General features: G+C 40.0%; 1 protein-coding gene across 7 annotated transcripts in view; it reads right to left on the reverse strand.

Moving 5' to 3' along the window:
* lgr4 (leucine-rich repeat containing G protein-coupled receptor 4) overlaps positions 1–17,820 on the reverse strand; it is a 35,925-nt gene extending 18,105 nt beyond the window's left edge. For all 7 annotated transcript variants that reach the window (XR_013628056.1, XR_013628055.1, XR_013628058.1 and 4 more), the window contains exons 1-4: positions 17,243–17,820; positions 7,067–7,138; positions 2,769–2,840; positions 924–995 (exon numbers count right to left, since the gene is read on the reverse strand). Coding sequence is in view for 2 of the 7 variants with exons in the window: in XM_058077039.2 (XP_057933022.2) it covers positions 924–995; positions 2,769–2,840; positions 7,067–7,138; positions 17,243–17,451 (425 nt within the window). In the remaining 5 variants the exon portion in view is untranslated. The remainder of the gene's footprint in view (positions 1–923; positions 996–2,768; positions 2,841–7,066; positions 7,139–17,242) is intronic.
* Positions 17,821–18,097: the final 277 nt, after the last annotated feature.

Genomic DNA, 18,097 nt, shown 5'->3' on the forward strand with positions numbered 1-18,097 from the left:
ATTTTTAATTCACACCGGAGGCAAAATTTAACAAAAAAAATTTAATTCAAAATTTAACACGGTGTCCAAATACTATAAAGATATTTTGTAAAGCAAAATGAGTATATGCTAACAACAAAAAAATATTGAAATCAAAATAAAAAATCAAAATAATAATAATAATAATAATAATAATAATAAAAATGTGTGTGATTGTATGAACTTTATTTTTTGCAATTTTTTCCCCCGCCATTTTTGCTCTTTTTATTAAAAATATTCCTAATATTTTAACTTTCTTACTAAATAATTAATGATTTTATTCCCATATTATTTTGATTACTTTTCCATTATTTAAAATTTCCATATATTTTTACTTTCTTCCTGAATAATATCTGATTTTACTGACATAATATTTGGACTAAATGTCCATAATTTTCCACCCAATTTTCCCAAAATTCCAACTTTATTTATTGTTTTGTTATTCTCATATAAAACTTAAAAATGTTTTTTTTATATTATTATTTTATTATTATATTATTATTTTAATAATATTACTATTATTATATATTATATAATAATAGTTCTCATGAAATCACAGCCTTTTTTTTCTTTATTCTTCTTGTAAATGTTATTCTTGTTGTTTTAAGTTTTTTTGTTGTTTTTGTAGACTTTAATCTTGTGACATTGGCTGCACGGTGGACAAGTGGTTAGCATGTTAGACACACAGTCGGGCAAAAGAGTGGGTTCCAATCTCCGCTTGGGCATCTCTGTGTGGAGTTTGCAAGTTTTCACCGGGTCTCTGAGTGGTTAGCGCGCAGGCCTCACAGCTATGAGACCCGAGTTCAATTCCAGGGATCATACCGTTCTTTACTTTCCGCTTTGCCGACGTTCTGAACGATCAATTGGTCTGTAACCGAAAAGACTGCGCTGATTGGATCACTCACAGAGACTGGAGAGAATGGAGGTTCCTCAGGGCGGGGCTGGGTACCGTCTTAAGTTGATTGTTCTGGAGCATCCTTGGGGAGGAAGAACATATTCATGGTGTCAAATTCAACTCAAAATGAAAAGCAAATGATTTTATATCAATACTACTGACATTTCTAAGAATATCGTACAATACACGCTAGGGCTGGGCGATATTTTGGTTGAATATCGATATCCGATATATATCCAGATTTTTCCACCACAAAGTGATCTTTAATAATAAATGGTTCATACAGTCTCTATGCAACCTTTATACCGTCTTTTTTCCTGTTCACTCCCGCGATGCAGCCTCTCCTCCTTCATATATCTACGAGGATCTACGATTTGTTTTTTGTTTAGCGTTTTGTTGATTGTTTACAGTGGGGACGGGGGCCTGATGACCCCGACTGGGGACGTACTCGGACAGTGGAAGGAATACTTTGAGGCCCTTATCAATCCCGCTGACAGAGTCTGAGGACACATACCCGGACAGTTCCATCACCGTGGTGGTGTGGAGGTATCTGGGGTGGTCAAAAAAAAAAAAAGTTCTGGGGGTGGACAAGTTCCGCCCCAGAATTCCTCAAGGCTCCGGATGTTGAGGGACTGTCTTGGCGGACACGTCTCTTCAACATTGTGTGGAAGTCCGGAACAGTACCTTTGGATTGGCAGACCGGGGTGGTGGCCCCCCTCTTTACGTTGTAAACTACAGGGGGATCACAATCCTCAGCCCCCCTGGGAAGTCTATTCCAGGGCGCTGGACAGAAGGGTACGTTGGTCGAACCTTTGCCACAAGGGGTCCAATTCAGTTTCATGGGAGTTTGCCCAACTGGTCTATATGTGGTTTAAGGACTTGGAAAAGACGTTTGACCGTGTCCCTTGCGGCGTCCCTTTGGGGGGTTGCCATCCGGTCCTTGTACAAACTGGGCAGGAGCTTGGTTCGCTTTGCCTTGTCCAAAATCGAGCTTGTTTCCAGTGAACGTTGGCGTCCGCCAAGGCTTCCCTCCCTTTGTCACCGATTCTGTTCACAGTTTTCATGGACAGAATTTCACCGAGGAGGAGGTGGCCGGGGACCGGGAAGTCTGGGCTTCCCTACTAAGACTGCTGCCCCCCCCCCCCCCCCCTCTGCGACCCGGGACCCGGATAATCGGAGGAAAATGGATAGATTGAAATACCTACAATCAGTCCAAGATTCAAACTTGAAACAAGAATATATAATAACTGTTACATTTGTTCACTTCCTGCTTTCCTAAAAAAAAATTTTTTTATTATTTTTAAATTTTTTATTATATTTTATTTATTTATTTTTTGTCAATTTAATTTATTTAGCTTTTATTTTTGTAATTTAAGTTTTTACTTATTTATTTTTAATGATATTTATATTTTTTATTTTATTATTTATTATTTTATTATATATATTATTATTGTATTTAGCAAACATCAACTGCTTTTATCGTTTCCTGAATTGGCTCATGGTTCAGCTACCTTCCCTCTACAGGACTTCGACTTATGTCTTACGTTGTTTGGACTTCAGAATGTCGACCGATATGCAGTCAAATGTGAAGTATGCGCAACACAAGGTGTATGTACCGGTAATACACTGTAGCGGGGCCAAATATGTAGAAGTGTGAACTTAAATGTTTTGGGGGCGACCAACTAACAGCGCCACAATGTTGCACAACAACATCGTGAAATATTTACTTTTCCACCCCCCCCCCCTGTGGGTGGAAAACTTCACACTGTCACCGTGTGTGTGTGTGTGTGTGTGTGTGTGTTTGTATCCACATGAGAGTGTTGACAGTGCTGGTGGCCAGGGTGTGTATGCTTACAGGACTTTGAGCTGATGTAGTCCAGACAGGGCTTCGGGGTGGATGAAGGACAGGTCATTCCCTGCGAGTCTCCTGGGCGATAAAAGACATTATTTCATTTGAATTAGTCAGATTACAATTGAATGCATCACATAATCAGTTCACAGTTCCACATGTCCGAAAGGAGTAGGAAGAAGCAAAGCTTATGAAATCCTACCCCTCCATCTGGTACTTTTACAATCAGTAACTGTTACATTTGTTCACTTCCTGCTTTCCTAAAATAATTTAAGTGATTTATTCATTAAATTTTATTTTATTTTATTATTTTATTTTATTATTTTAGTTTTATTTTAGTTTTATTTTAGTTTTATTTTAGTTTTATTTTAGTTTTATTTGTTTATTTTTAAATTTTTATTATATTTTATTTATTTTTTGTGTCAATTTAATTTATTTAGCTTTTATTTTTGTAATTTAAGTTTTTATTTATTTATTTTTAATCATATTTATATTTTTATTTTATTTTTATTTTTTGTCACGTACCGAAGTACGAGGCGATATAGAATAAATTTTGCTTTGTTCAATATTAAAATATTTCTGGCCTCCTTATGTTGTTTGTAATATATATATATATATATATATATATATATATATATATATATATATATATATATATATATATATATCTATCCGCAGAATTTTTTTTTTTCCTTCACCCTTTCAATGTCTACACCGTCTATTTGTATTTGCTGGTACGTGTCCTTTCTGCTGTTAGCAAACCGCATGATTTTAGTTTTATTTAGGTTCAAGGACAATCTATTATCATTAGAGCATTTTTTTTTTAGTGTGACCATTTCTTCTCTGACCTTTCTAATGATTCGGTCTGTACTCCCTCCAGAACAAAAAAGCAGTGGTATCATCCGCAAATAATACCAGCTTTAAGTCTTTTTCGTCAATTTGGAGATATCATTGATGTATAAGTTGAACAGTTTTGGTCACAGTATTGACCCCTGAGGAACTCCGCATGTAATATATGAACTTGCAGATGGGTATAATTCGGCTACTTCTAAAAGTGCTTTCTGGACCGTTCCACCGTCGGTAATTTGTGTTTGTTTTCGAGTCCGAAGCACACATAGTAGAACTCTTAGGCAAAGTGGCAGAACGTGAATAGAGCCATTTATAAACACGTTCTCGCTAACATTTTTAACTTATCCTCAGGTAACCCATAAAAAGGTTTGCGGGGACACCTCCCTTTCCTGTTGCCAACATTCAGAAAGTATGTGTGTGTGTGGATAAGCATGGAAAAGGCTGAGTAGGACACACAGCCCGAGTATACTATCAGGGCCTGAGAGATTAGCGACAGATTTATCACCCGGCAATATGAGTGACCAGACTAAAAACCCCTGCAACAAGAGCCGCAGGGTGTGAGGCCAAGAACTAAGGCCGGGTTGTGTTCGAGGACCGCATGCCTTTCACGTCCCAGAGGAAAAGGAACGGTAAAAATACGATTTCCTGCTAGACATTGCTGGGGTTTTATGCAAATTATGTTCATATTAGTTTCTCTCCGAAAGGAAACTAATGCTTTTTCTTCTGGTGGAATGAAATTTTTCCTGTGTTTGTAGTATCAAGGAAATTTGAGGAGTGCAAATCTCTCAATAAGGTTTTTTAAAAAATAAAAATTGAGTGCAGTATTGGCTGCAACCTGCAGAGGCGCTGTTTTGTGTAAAACATTTCTGCAGAAATGTGGTTCAACATGGAACATGCGTGTCAAAGACATGTCTGTCATAGCCTGTCCATATGTATGAAATATAATGGTAATAATAATGGAATTATTTCATTTGAACATGCATCAGATTACAATTGAATGCATCACATAATCGGTTCGCAGTTCCACATGTCCAAAAAGGAGTAGGAAGAAGCAAAGCTTATTAAATCCTACCCCTCCATCTGGTACTTTTACAATCAGTAACTGTTACATTTGTTCACTTCCTGCTTTCCTAATACAATTTAAGTGATTTATTCATTACATTTTATTTTAGTTTTATTTTCGTTTTATTTTCGTTTTATTTATTTTTATTTTTTGTCACGTACCGAGGCGCTGCTTAGTCTTTGTCGGAGGAAGGAGTAGGAAGAAGCAAAGCTTATTAAATCCTACCCCTCCATCTGGTACTTTTACAATCAGTAACTGTTACATTCGTTCACTTCCTGCTTTCCTAATATAATTTAAGTGATTTATTCATTAAATTTTATTTTATTGTTTTTTAATTTTAGTTTTATTTTAGTTTTATTTCCGTTTTAGTATTGTTTTATTTTCATTTTATTTATTTTTATTTTTTGTCACGTACCGAGGCGCTGCTTAGTCTTTGTCGGAGGAAGGAGTAGGAAGAAGCAAAGCTTATTAAATCCTAGCCCTCCATCTGGTACTTTTACAATCAGTAACTGTTACATTTGTTCACTTCCTGCTTTCCTAATATAATTTAAGTGATTTATTCATTAAATTTTATTTTATTGTTTTTTAATTTTAGTTTTATTTTAGTTTTATTTCTGTTTTATTTTCATTTTATTTTCGTTTTATTTATTTTTATTTTTGTCACGTACCGAGGCGCTGCTTAGTCTTTGTCGGAGGAAGGAGTAGGAAGAAGCAAAGCTTATTAAATCCTAGCCCTCCATCTGGTACTTTTACAATCAGTAACTGTTACATTTGTTCACTTCCTGCTTTCCTAATATAATTTAAGTGATTTATTCATTAAATTTTATTTTATTATTTTTTAATTTTTGTTATATTTTATTTTAGTTTTATTTATTTTTATTTTTTGTCACGTACCGGGGCACTGTTTAGTCTTAGTCGGAGGAAGGAGTAAGAAGAAGCAAAGCTTATTAAATCCTACCCCTCCATCTGGTACTTTTACAATCAGTAACTGTTACATTTGTTCACTTCCTGCTTTCCATAATACAGTTTATTACATTTACAGCTTGTATTGTTTCTTGAATTGGCTCATCGTTGTGCATTGTTTGACTTCCTCACTCAATCCATCCCATAGTTTGATTCCCCATACTGAAATGTTATGGCTTTTTAACGTAGCGGTAGAAAATGAATGAATGAAAGAACAAAATAACATTGCATATTCACAAACCAAAAGGCTCAGTTTTACCCATAAATCCCCACTCAAGCCGCGGTTTTGTGCGAACGATGCAAATTGTGCGATTGATATCTAGTAGCACTCTCGCAGCTAGCCACAAATAGATTGTAGTCCTGTGGGAATGACAAAAGTGCAATTTTACATTGAAAAATTCATCCATGAGCTACTTTATCTGACGTACTTCATCCGTTTGATTGATATCACCTGCTGGTTAAAATAAAAAAAACACTGAAAGAAACATGGCATACCTGTCATCATGTCATACTCGGGTTGTGCATTTGGCAACGCGGACTAAAACACTAGCAAGGCGTGACTAGGCACGAAGGAATATTCTTTTTTCCCGGTGTCAGTTCCGGTTTTGCACGTGTATGGCCTGCCCCTCTTTTACTTCTTTTCTGTCAAGCCTTGCAGCCCTCGGAGGGGCGGCGGGGGCTTAGGGGGGGTTGGGAGGAGGGGCGCCGCTCTGGTTCACTGACACTGCAGCAGCTGGGAAGAAAAGGAGGCCCTCCGACAATGTTCACCGAGACGAGTCTTAGGACTTGTTGCATGAGAAGGTTAAATAAACATAGACAGGAACTGGAGTCGTGTCAATCAAGGTTTTTTTTTTTTTGTTTTTTTTTTTCGAAGGAACAATAATAACAAATGCTAGACAGGTTAGGACTCATGGGAACAATTTTTTTCCCCAAATCGCTTCCTCAATGCAATTGTATGAACGGTAAACCGAATTCAGGGGAATTTAAATGGCGGATGTAAAAAAGAAGACTGCTGAAAGATCGGAGGCAGGGTTGTTGGAATCAACCGGAGTTCGGTTACTCGCCGGTCACTTAGCATTCTCTGGGCAGCACGATACCCGATATCAGGTAGACCGATACTATCTCACCACCCCCCCCCCCCAAAAAAAAAGCCAGGTATCCAAACATTTAGAAAAACACTCACAAAAACACCCATCAATCCTCTCAGGATGTCACGTGACCCTTACTTTTTTTTTTTTTTTTTTTTTTTACATTTAGAGCGTGCTTATCTCCCCCCCCCCCCGGCGGAGGACATGGAATGCCCCCATGCCATGTGTTGCGGTGCTAAGTCAAATAAGCAGGTCCGTAGCAATGAAGCCCGGGCCCTCATGTCAACATTGTACTGTGTCAATACGCCGCTAATGAAAGAAAACCCCAGGCATGTACTCACAGCTCCTCCAGATAGGGGAAATTCTTGAAAACATTCGCTGGGAGCTCCGTGATGTTGTTCATGCTCACGTCTCTGCGGAGGAGAAACGACATAAAGTCATTATTATACACAAAATGCATGTTGCAGTTACAGTTAGTGACAGTTACTATGGTACCCATTATGTCATTGTATGGTCATATGATATGATATGGTCATATCACCTCGTACTGCGGTACGTGACAAAAAAAAAAAAACCCAAAAAAAACAAACTTCAATTTTTTTTAAGAAAGCAGGAAGTGAACAAATGGAAAAAAAGGAAATGGAACAAAAGGAAAATTATAAGCATAAAATAGTGTGAGTGTGTGTGTGTTAAATATATGTACTACCCCCCCCCCCGAGACAATTTTGTTAACTCAATGCGGCCCACGAGTCAAAGTATTAGGGCATGCTAAAAACTGCTGCGCTGCTACGCGTGTTTGTCTGTTTTATATAATAATAATAAAAATATATATAAAATAATTTTAAAAATATGGATTAATTCATATTAAATATATTGTGCATAAAATTAAATGTTTTAATTTAATGAAAATTATACATGATTTTAAACTAATTATTTTCTATTCATTTTGTACCCGGCCCACAAGTCAAAGTATTTGCACACCCCTGGCCTAGGGCATGCTAAAAACTGCTACACTGCTACGCGTGTTTGTCTGTTTTATATAATAATAATAATAATAAAAATATATACAAAATAATTTTAAAAATATGGATTAATTCATATTAAATATATTGTGCATAAATTTAAATGTATTAATTTAATGAAAATTATACATGATTTTAAACTAATTATTTTCTATTCATTTTGTACCCGGCCCACAAGTCAAAGTATTTGCACACCCCTGGCCTAGGGCATGCTAAAAACTGCTGCACTGCTACGCGTGTTTGTCTGTTTTATATAATAATAATAAAAATATATATAAAATAATTTTAAAAATATGGATTAATTCATATTAAATATATTGTGCATAAAATTAAATGTATTAATTTAATGAAAATTATACATGATTTAAAAATAATTAAAAACAGGGGTCGGCAACCTTTCCTATCAAAAGAGACATTTTACCTCCTCGCTCACTGAAGGAAAATAGACTGGAGCCGCAAAACATAACTCAAAAACAATATCTTATAAACTTATAAAGGTTTATCTGACTGCCAGATTTAGAAGGAATTTTGGGGGTATCAAAGTAGTCCAGAGTAGAAAAAGCGGAGTTGATCGAGTACTTTTCCTAGTATCTGATCTTGCTAATATTGAAGATATAAATGTACATAAATATCTGGGTAAATTAAATGTAAACCATGACAAACATGGTTACTCCAACCCCAATAGGTTCGGGAGCCGTGGGTTGCTGACCCCTGCTTTAAAGGTCTTGAACGTGTTGTACGTGTATTTTGCACACTTAACCCAGCAAGAAAACATGGAGCCCAGAACCTTCTTGCTTTGAGGGAGTTTTTATCGGGACTCTTCCAACATTTGTCTTTGGCTAAATTGTGAAATCTACGTAGCAAACTTGATTAATTTCAACTAAAACACACAAAAGTAAGAAAGCAAACAATAGCGTGCTTGTCACTTATTAATACTCCTATTCTTTTTTTTTTTTTCTTTTTGGATTCACGTCACTTCAGCCCCCGGGGGGATCCTCACTGTTCAATCCGGCTTCGAAGTGAGCGTGTAGCGGCATGAAAAAATATGCACACAAGACTTGATTTGCTTGCACACAAAAGGCTAATATCACAACGCATGTTTTAAAAAGGGAAAATTGCTGATGAATGGAATTCTTCCAGATAAATGGAAAACTCTTGCAGAATGAGAGACTTGGAAAAAGCTCTGGACGCCATGCATTAAATAAAAGTAAAAAAAAAAAAACAAAAACAACAAAGAAATCCGGGATTTAGAAATGAACCGACACCCTCTGCAGCCCCCCCCCCCCCCCCACCCGTTTTTCATTCTCAATTTGGTCATCTTGAATTTCAGAGAAATGGAAAACTCTTGCAGAATGAGAGGCTTTGAAAAAAAAGCTCTGGATGCCATGCATTAAATAAAAGTTAAAAAAAAAAAAAAAAACAAGAAAAAAATCCGGGATTTAGAAATGAACCGACACCCTCTGCAGCCCCCCCGTTTTTCACTCTCAATTTGGTCATCTTGAATTTCAGAGAAATGGAAAACTCTTGCAGAATGAGAGGCTTCGGGAAAAAAAAGCTCTGGACGCCATGCATTAAATAAAAGTAAAAAAAAACAAAAACAAGAAAAAAATCCGGGCTTTAGAAATGAACCGACACCCTCCGCCGTTTTTCACTCTCAATTTGGTCATCTTGAATTTCAGAGAAATGGAAAACTCTTGCAGAATGAGAGGCTTTGAAAAAAAAAAGCTCTGGACGCCATGCATTAAATAAAAGTAAAAAAAACTAAAACAACAACACCCTCCGCAGCCCTCGTCCCGTTTTTCACTCACAATTTGGTCATCTTGAATTTCAGAGAAATGGAAAACTCTTGCAGAATGAGAGGCTTCGAGAAAAAAAAGCTCTGGACGCCATGCATTAAATAAAAGTAAAAAAAAACAAAAACAACAAAGAAATCCTGGATTTAGAAATGAACCGACATCCCCCGCCCCCGTTTTTCACTCTCAATTTGGTCATCTTGAATTTCATTGCCAGATCTCTCCAGGACCTTCTGTGTGTGGGGGCCCCCCAAAAAATCCGACAAGGATCATATTGCCGTCTTCCGCAGTCCCGACTACACTTAAACTACGCATACAATCCATACACTCATCATGGCTGCTACTATCTATAATCCATCTACAGTACATTCACTCGCCGGTACAGTTACTTAGACCGTATAGCTGCAGCGACGCTTCCAACAACCCAGTCCTTATCCTCCGTTATTCCGTAGTCCACTTGGGAAACGCTGCCAAACAATTTAACATGTTCAGGAAAGATTAAGTGCAGATTTTGTTGCTCGTACGCAGATGATGGGAGGCCTGCATAGGACTGTAGCGTCCCTTCCTCCCTCACCATTTCTGGCTGCTTTACTCATCAAGGTCCTTGGTCTGTCCTGGTTTCGACAGATTGAAGAGGACACACACACGAAAAAAAAAATGCAGCTGTGATAAATGATGACAAGACTAAATGGTTACATAATCCGGTATTGCTAAATATCAATCCCATGTGTTGTTTGGATACGGTATATTCAGAAATATGGAAATACTTGCAAGTCAAATATAAGGATAAAGAGTCTTGAACCAGTCGTGATGTGCAATATATATCACTATATTACTAGTTACAGTTAGTGACAGTTACTATGGTACCCATTATGTCATCGTATGGTCATATCACCTCGTACTTCGATATGTGACAAAAAATTAAAAAAAAAAAAACAAAACTTCAATTATATTAGGAAAGCAGGAAGTGAACAAATGTAAAAAATTATTCTATTTCATGTTCGATATTAAAAGCTTCATATTGTGGACCGCGGCATGGCGGTCGAGTGGTTAGCGTGCAGACCGCACGGCTAGGAGACCAGGGTTCAATTCCACCCTCGGCCATCTCTGTGTGGCGTTTGCATTTTCTCCCCGTTTGCATGCGTGGGTTTTCTCCGGGTACTCCGGTGTCCTCCCACATTCCAAAAAAAAAACATGCTAGGTTAATTAGCGACTCCAAATTGTCCATAGGTATGAATGTGAGTGTGAATGGTTGTTTGTCTATATGTGCCCTGTGATTGGTTGGCCACCAGTCTGGGGTGTACCCCGCCTCTCGTTCGAAGACAGCTGGGATAGGCTCCAGCACCCCCCGCAACCCTCGTAAGGAAAAGTGGTAGAAAATGAATGAACAAAAAAAACAAACTTCAATTATATTAGGAAAGCAGGAAGTGAACAAATATAACAGTTAGTGACTGTAAAAGTACCAGATGGAGGGGTAGGATTTAATAAGCTTTGCTTCTTCCTAGGGCGGCATGGCGGTCGAGTGGTTAGCGCGCAGACCTCACGGCTAGGAGACCAGGGTTCAATTCCACCCTCGGCCATCTCTGAGTGGAGTTTGCATGTTCTCCCCATGCGTGCCGGGTACTCCGGTTTCCTCCCACATTCCAAAAACATGCTAGGTTAATTAGCGACTCCAAATTGTCCATAGGTATGAATGTGAGTGTGAATGGTTGTTTGTCTATATGTGCCCTGTGATTGGCTGGCATTTTTTTCTGTCATGGCCAACGACTTTTGGCCGTCCCGTGCGACGCCGCTAACAGATTCGCCATGTCAAATCGGTCGGTCGCTTTCAACTTCGCCAGTTCTGTGCCGCCACGAGAAACTTGTGCATGGCAAGTTTTGCACGACTGACTGACAACGCCTTGCAAAAAAAAAAAAAAAAAAAAAAAACGGTCGTCACGATCACATGGGCTCTATCCGGATAGACGTGCTAGCGAGGCTGTATTGGGAGTAACAATATCTCGGTGATTTGATATTCAGGCCGATATAATGCAACACGGTATTGCCTCATTTTTTAAAAACTATAAAACTGCTACTGTACGGTGAAAACTCCCGGTGGTCGTATTTGCTATTGTTCAGCGTTTCAGGTAGGAGATTCAAACAGGGTGTGAGGTTCACGTTATCAGACAAAGAATGCAGCTTCAATTGGAGCCGATACAGATAATCTGGTTTATCTGTGGGCTGTAAATACCACAAAGCAGGAAATGACACCGACCACTGCCATGAAACCATGGAGCAAGAAGATAAACCACTTGCACTTTGAAAGCAAGCCCCCCCCCCAAAAAAAACAATAAACCATTATGCTGGAAAACGACAACAAACCTTGTTGCTTAACTGTACTTCAAAACCTGGTAAAAAATTTTCCCCCGGGGGAATTGAACCGATGAGTTCATTATGTCAGCCTCTGCATACAAAAACTGCAATTCCGACTGCATAGGCAAGAGATTTTTTTAATGACACACTTATTCCGTGTATATGGAGAATATCTATTTATGGCTAAAATGAGCTGTGTGCAAAAATAATTTTTTTTTTCGAAAAAAAAAGCTCTTGACGCCATGCATTAAATAAAAGTGAAAAAAAACAAAAACAACAAAGAAATCCTGGATTTAGAAACGAACCGACACCCTCCGCATCCCCCCCCCCCACCCGTTTTTCACTCTCAATTTGGTCATCTTGAATTTCAGAGAAATGGAAAACTCTTGCAGAATGGGGGGCTTCAGGAAAAAAAAGCTCTGGATGCCATGCATTAAATAAAAGTAAAAAAAACAAAAACAACAACACCCTCTGCACCCCCCCCCACCTGTTTTTCACTCTCAATTTGGTCATCTTGAATTTCAGAGAAATGGAAAACTCTTGCAGAATGGGGGGCTTCGGAAAAAAAAAAGCTCTGGATGCCATGCATTAAATAAAAGTAAAAAAAAACAAAAACAACAACACCCTCCGCAGCCCCCTCCCCGTTTTTCACTCTCAATTTGGTCATCTTGAATTTCTGAGAAATGGAAAACTCTTGCAGAATGAGAGGCTTCGGGAAAAAAAGCTCTGGACGCCATGCATTAAATAAAAGTAAAAAAAAAAAACAAAAACAACAAAGAAATCCTGGATTTACAAACGAACCGACACCCTCCGCCCCCGTTTTTCACTCTCAATTTGGTCATCTTGAATTTCATTGCCAGATCTCTCCGCAGCCCCCTTTTATTTAATGCATTAAATAAAAGTAAAAAAAAACAAAAACAACAACACTCTCCGCAGCCCCCCGGTTTTTCACTCTCAATTTCGTCATCTTGAATTTCAGAGAAATGGAAAACTCTTGCAGAATGGGGGGCTTCGGGAAAAAAAGCTCTGGACGCCATGCATTAAATAAAAGTAAAAAAAACAAAAACAACAACACTCTCCGCAGCCCCCCCGTTTTTCACTCTCAATTTCGTCATCTTGAATTTCAGAGAAATGGAAAACTCTTGCAGAATGGGGGGCTTCGGAAAAAAAAAGCTCTGGATGCCATGCATTAAATAAAAGTAAAAAAAAACAAAAACAACAACACCCTCCGCAGCCCCCTCCCCGTTTTTCACTCTCAATTTGGTCATCTTGAATTTCTGAGAAATGGAAAACTCTTGCAGAATGAGAGGCTTCGGGAAAAAAAGCTCTGGACGCCATGCATTAAATAAAAGTAAAAAAAAAAAACAAAAACAACAAAGAAATCCTGGATTTACAAACGAACCGACACCCTCCGCCCCCGTTTTTCACTCTCAATTTGGTCATCTTGAATTTCATTGCCAGATCTCTCCAGGACCTTGTGTGTGTGTGCCCCCCCCCCCCAAAAAAAAATTTTTTTTCCTCCACTCAGGACTTGCATGTCGTAATCAGACATTGTAAAATATTCCTTATATTAAAGTCGAAAACACAACATGGGTCAGGGTTTGGGCGCAGTCCTTCGCCGTTACAAATGTCCAAACTCCTTTGGTATCTGTGTTTTCATAGCGTTTTTCCATTGTTACAGTTGCAATGCAATGTCATATATGAATTGAGCTAATTTGTGGACTTTTTGCTAAACGGTTAATCGGCATAGCCCAGCAAGCTTTTGGAGCCTGAGTGGAACCAATAAAAAAAAAAAAAAAAAAATGAAATTTCGAACCAATTGTGTAACTACGACAATGGAAAAGCAAAGCACCAAAAAAAAAACAGTTCCGGAAAAAATCGGAGTACCCGGAGTACTGCAATGATATCAGCCTCCCTCCTTCTGGTGGACAGAGGCAGCATTTGGCAGTCGACAAATTAATGGACTTGAATTCATTCATTTTCTACCGCTTATCCTCACGAGGGTCGCGGGGAGTGCTGGAGCCTATCCCAGCCGTCTTCGAACGAGAGGCGGGGTTACACCCTTGACTGGTGGCAAGCCAATCACAGGGCACATATAGACAAACAACCATTCACACTCACATTCATACCTATGGACAATTTGGAGTTGCTAATTAACCTAGCATGTTTTTTTTTTGGAATGTGGGAGGAAAACGAGATGACCGAGGGTGGAATTGAACTCGGGTATCCGAGCTGTGAGGCCTGCGCACTAACCACTTGACCACCGTGCCGCCATATTTTTATCAATACAGTATAAAAAACCTCTTTACGACCTTGTATCAGAGCCCTCTAGCCATTAAATAACACCCCTATAGTCACCGTTACTCTCCTACCAGCCAATATAGTAGACATTAGCCAGCCAATCACAGGGCACATATAGACAAACAACCATTCACACTCACATTCATACCTATGGACAATTTGGAGTCGCTAATTAACCTAGCATGTTTTTTTTTTTTTTGGAATGTGGGAGGAAACCGGAGTACCCGGAGAAAACCCACGCATGCACGGGGAGAACATGCAAACTCAGATGGCCGAGGGTGGAATTGAACGCTGGTCTCCTAGCCGTGAGGTATGCGCGCTAACCACTTGACCACCATGCCGCCCTAGAAAGAAGCAAAGCTTATTAAATCCTACCCTTCCATCTGGTACTTTTACAATCAGTAACTGTTACATTTGTTCACTTCCTGCTTTCCTAATATAATTGATTTTTTTTTTTTGTCACGTACCTAAGTACGAGGTGATATGACCATACAATAACATAATGGGTACCATAGTAACTGTAACTAGTAATATAGTGATATATATTGCACATCATGTTTTTTTTTTTTTGGAACGTGGGAGGAAACCGGAGTACCCGGAGAAAACCCACGCATGCACGGGGAGAACGTGCAAACTCCACACAGAGATGGCAGAGGGTGGAATTGAACCCGGGTCTCCTAGCTGCGCAAAGCCCATAAATCAATTAAAGGATAAAAAAAAAAAATGTATATTAAATACTGATGGAATAAATCTAAAATAAAGCAAAAATAAATACATACAAATATAAGACGACTGCAAGTCAGTGTGAGTAGTTGACCCTGACCAAGGGGTAAGCGGTACAAAATGGTCAGCAAACAGTCAGCAAATCAAGACTGTTGTTTTTTTTTCGATGAGAAACTGCTTTGTCGGAGGAAGGGGGGGGGGAGCAAAGGAGAGAAAATTATGAGGACCTGCACGCCATGTGAGGCAAACACACCTTCCGAAAATATGTAGTTTACTGGAGTTGTGTCAACTCCTGCGCCTTCAGAAGTGTCAACAGGTAGCTCCCAGTACTGTACTAGGTTGAAGACTGGGGGGGGGGCGGGTTTGTCATGCCATCAGGGGTCCTGTAGTTCACTCGTGAGGTTTGCCTGCCTCTCGCCACTGGTGCCCATAGCCCCCATTTTTTTTTTTTTTTTTTTTTTTTTTAATGAATGATACTTTTGTTCTTGGTCAGCAGAGGTGAAAGAAGCCAGTCAGTCAAAGTAGGAGGACTTGTAAAAAAGGAAAAATATTAAATCTCAACCCCCCCTTCCCTTGTCGACTCCCTAACACTTTCCCCGGTTACCTATTCCCACTCTGTTACAGTTTCCAACGACTAATTATTCGAATTTTTTTCCTCTCTGCCAACATTCTTGGTTAAACGGTGACTGATTCGCAATTCAGGACTTTCACAGCTAGTGAAAATTAATCAGTGAATTTATAAACATTGGATGAGGTGTTCAGGATCTGGCTTTCAGTCCGGAACCACCGCGAGCCAGGACTCCCGGATGGGCTACACTGTGTTTGTTTACGGAGTGGACGCCTGATGCAAGAAACACACCTTGATTTTTTTTTTTTTTTTTTTTTGTGTACACCATTTGGCAACCCGGGATTTCTGCGGCAACGCAAATGGAATCTCGAAATTGGCCAATGAAAACAGAATTTACGTGAATTTACGTCATGTGAATGAAATGCACGGTGGTCGAGTGGTTGCCACGCGGGCCTCACAGCTAGGAGACCCCGAGTTCAATCCCACTCTCGACTTTTCTTCGGGTACTCCGATTTCCTCCCACATTCCATAGATGGCGCTGCAATGCTGCTTCTGAGCTCAGGAGCCCAGAGGGAGGGAGGCTGATATCATTGCAGTACTCCCGGTACTCCTGCTGTACTCCTGCTGGGATAGGCTCCAGCACCCCCCCCCCCCACCCCCACGACCCTCGTGAGGAAAAGCGGTATAAAATGAACAAATTAATGAATTTGATAACTATGTTTTAGCACGGCGCAGACCTCACAGCTAGGAGACCAGGGTTCAATTCCCACCCTCTGTGTGGAGTTTGCATGTTCTCCCCGTGCACGCGTGGGTTTTCTCCGGGTACTCCGGTTTCCTCCCACATTCCAAAAAAACATGCTAGGTTAATTAGCGACTCCAAATTGTCCATAGGTATGAATGTGAGTGTGAATGGTTGTTTGTCTATATGTGCCCTGTGATTGGCTGGCCACCAGTCCAGGGTGTACCCCGCCTCTCGCCCGAAGACAGCTGGGATAGGCTCCAGCACCCCCGCGACCCTCGTGAGGAAAAGCGGTATAAAATGAACGAATTAATGAATTTGATAACTATGCTTTAGCACGGCGGTCTAGTGGTTAGCGCGCAGACCTCACAGCTAGGAGACCAGGGTTCAATTCCCACCCTCGGCCATCTCTGTGTGGAGTTTGCATGTTCTCCGCCGTGCACGCGTGGGTTTTCTCCGGGTACTCCGGTTTCCTCCCACATTCCAAAAAAACATGCTAGGTTAATTAGCCACTCCAAATTGTACATAGGTATGAATGTGAGTGTGAATGGTTGTTTGTCTATATGTGCCCTGTGATTGGCTGACTAATGTCTACTATATTGGCTGGTAGGAGAGTAACGGTGACTATAGGGGTGTTATTTTATGGCTAGAGGGCTCTGATACAAGGTCGTAAAGAGGTTTTTTAGACTGTATTGATAAAAATATGGCGGCACGGTGAAGGAGTGGTTAGTGCGCAGGCCTCACAGCTAGGAAACCCGAGTTCAATTCCACCCTCGGTCATCTCGATATGACATAGAAAATGAATGAATAACTATGTTTTATGCACATAGCCCTTAACATCATGTGTATTTGGGGGGGGGGGTGAAATAATCCCATAGAATGGTGACCTCAATTCAAAAACAGAATAATATTTTTGCAGAATAGTGCCACCCAAATCCAAAACATGATCTACTAATGTGGTGCACATCTTTTAGTAAACAACATACCCGGTTTAAGGGTCGCATATGCTGGGTACTTACAGGTAGTAGGTGAAGGCACTGAGGCCGGTCGGCACGGTGGTCAATCCCCTCCCGGAGCAGTCGGCACCTCCATCTTCATCGCAGCTGCATGAGGGGGAACAAACAGCCGGGGTCGACTGCTCTTGGCCGGTGGCTCCGAGGCGAAGGAAGCACCAGAGACACATCCAAAACAAACCGGAACGCATTTTCGGATAATAATAATAACGCATATTAATAATAATAATAATAATAATAAAGACGGAAGTGGGGTTTGTTTGTTTTGTTGGTTTCTATCGACGTCGACCTCTCATGCGGGTGGCCGGGCATTGAAGAGATGGTCGAAGTTAAGCGTCCGCGCGGTTGTGTTATTTCAAAAAAATAGCGCCTTAAATAAGCAATTTGTGTTAAAAAGCCACCATTGTCTTATAAAACGAGTGTTACACCTAGCTAAGAGGCGGTTATACAACGCCTGAACGTGGCATTAGTCCGTAAAAATAAAGTTGTTAGCGCTGCTGCTGCTGCTGGCGACAGCCGCGGTAGCCTACCTTGCTGCCCCATTATAAGTAACCGCAAACCGAGCGGCGCCTGTTAGCGTAAAAAAAAATTATTTTTTTTTTTAAAAAAAGGTTCGTAGTTCGCCTCCAGTAAAAACCACCATTTGCTTGATACGGTTCTCTTTCTTCGTAATAATATGAAGACCCTGCGGGAAGAACCTGGAGCTGTGGTCCGGCCTGTTGTGTCACACTGCACTGTGCTCCTCCAGCCACCTTCATTCCTGCCCCGCCGGAAGTTCAACTCGGAGAAAACAAACCCCCCCCCACGTCAGGTACTTCTCGGCTTTTAATTAGCTTATTCTTCACGATTCAATCAAACTCA

This window comes from Doryrhamphus excisus, linkage group LG1, assembly GCF_037039965.1.
Source record: "Doryrhamphus excisus strain RoL-2023G ecotype Guam linkage group LG1, RoL_Dexc_Guam_v1.1, whole genome shotgun sequence".
NCBI classification, from domain to species: domain Eukaryota; kingdom Metazoa; phylum Chordata; class Actinopteri; order Syngnathiformes; family Syngnathidae; genus Doryrhamphus; species Doryrhamphus excisus.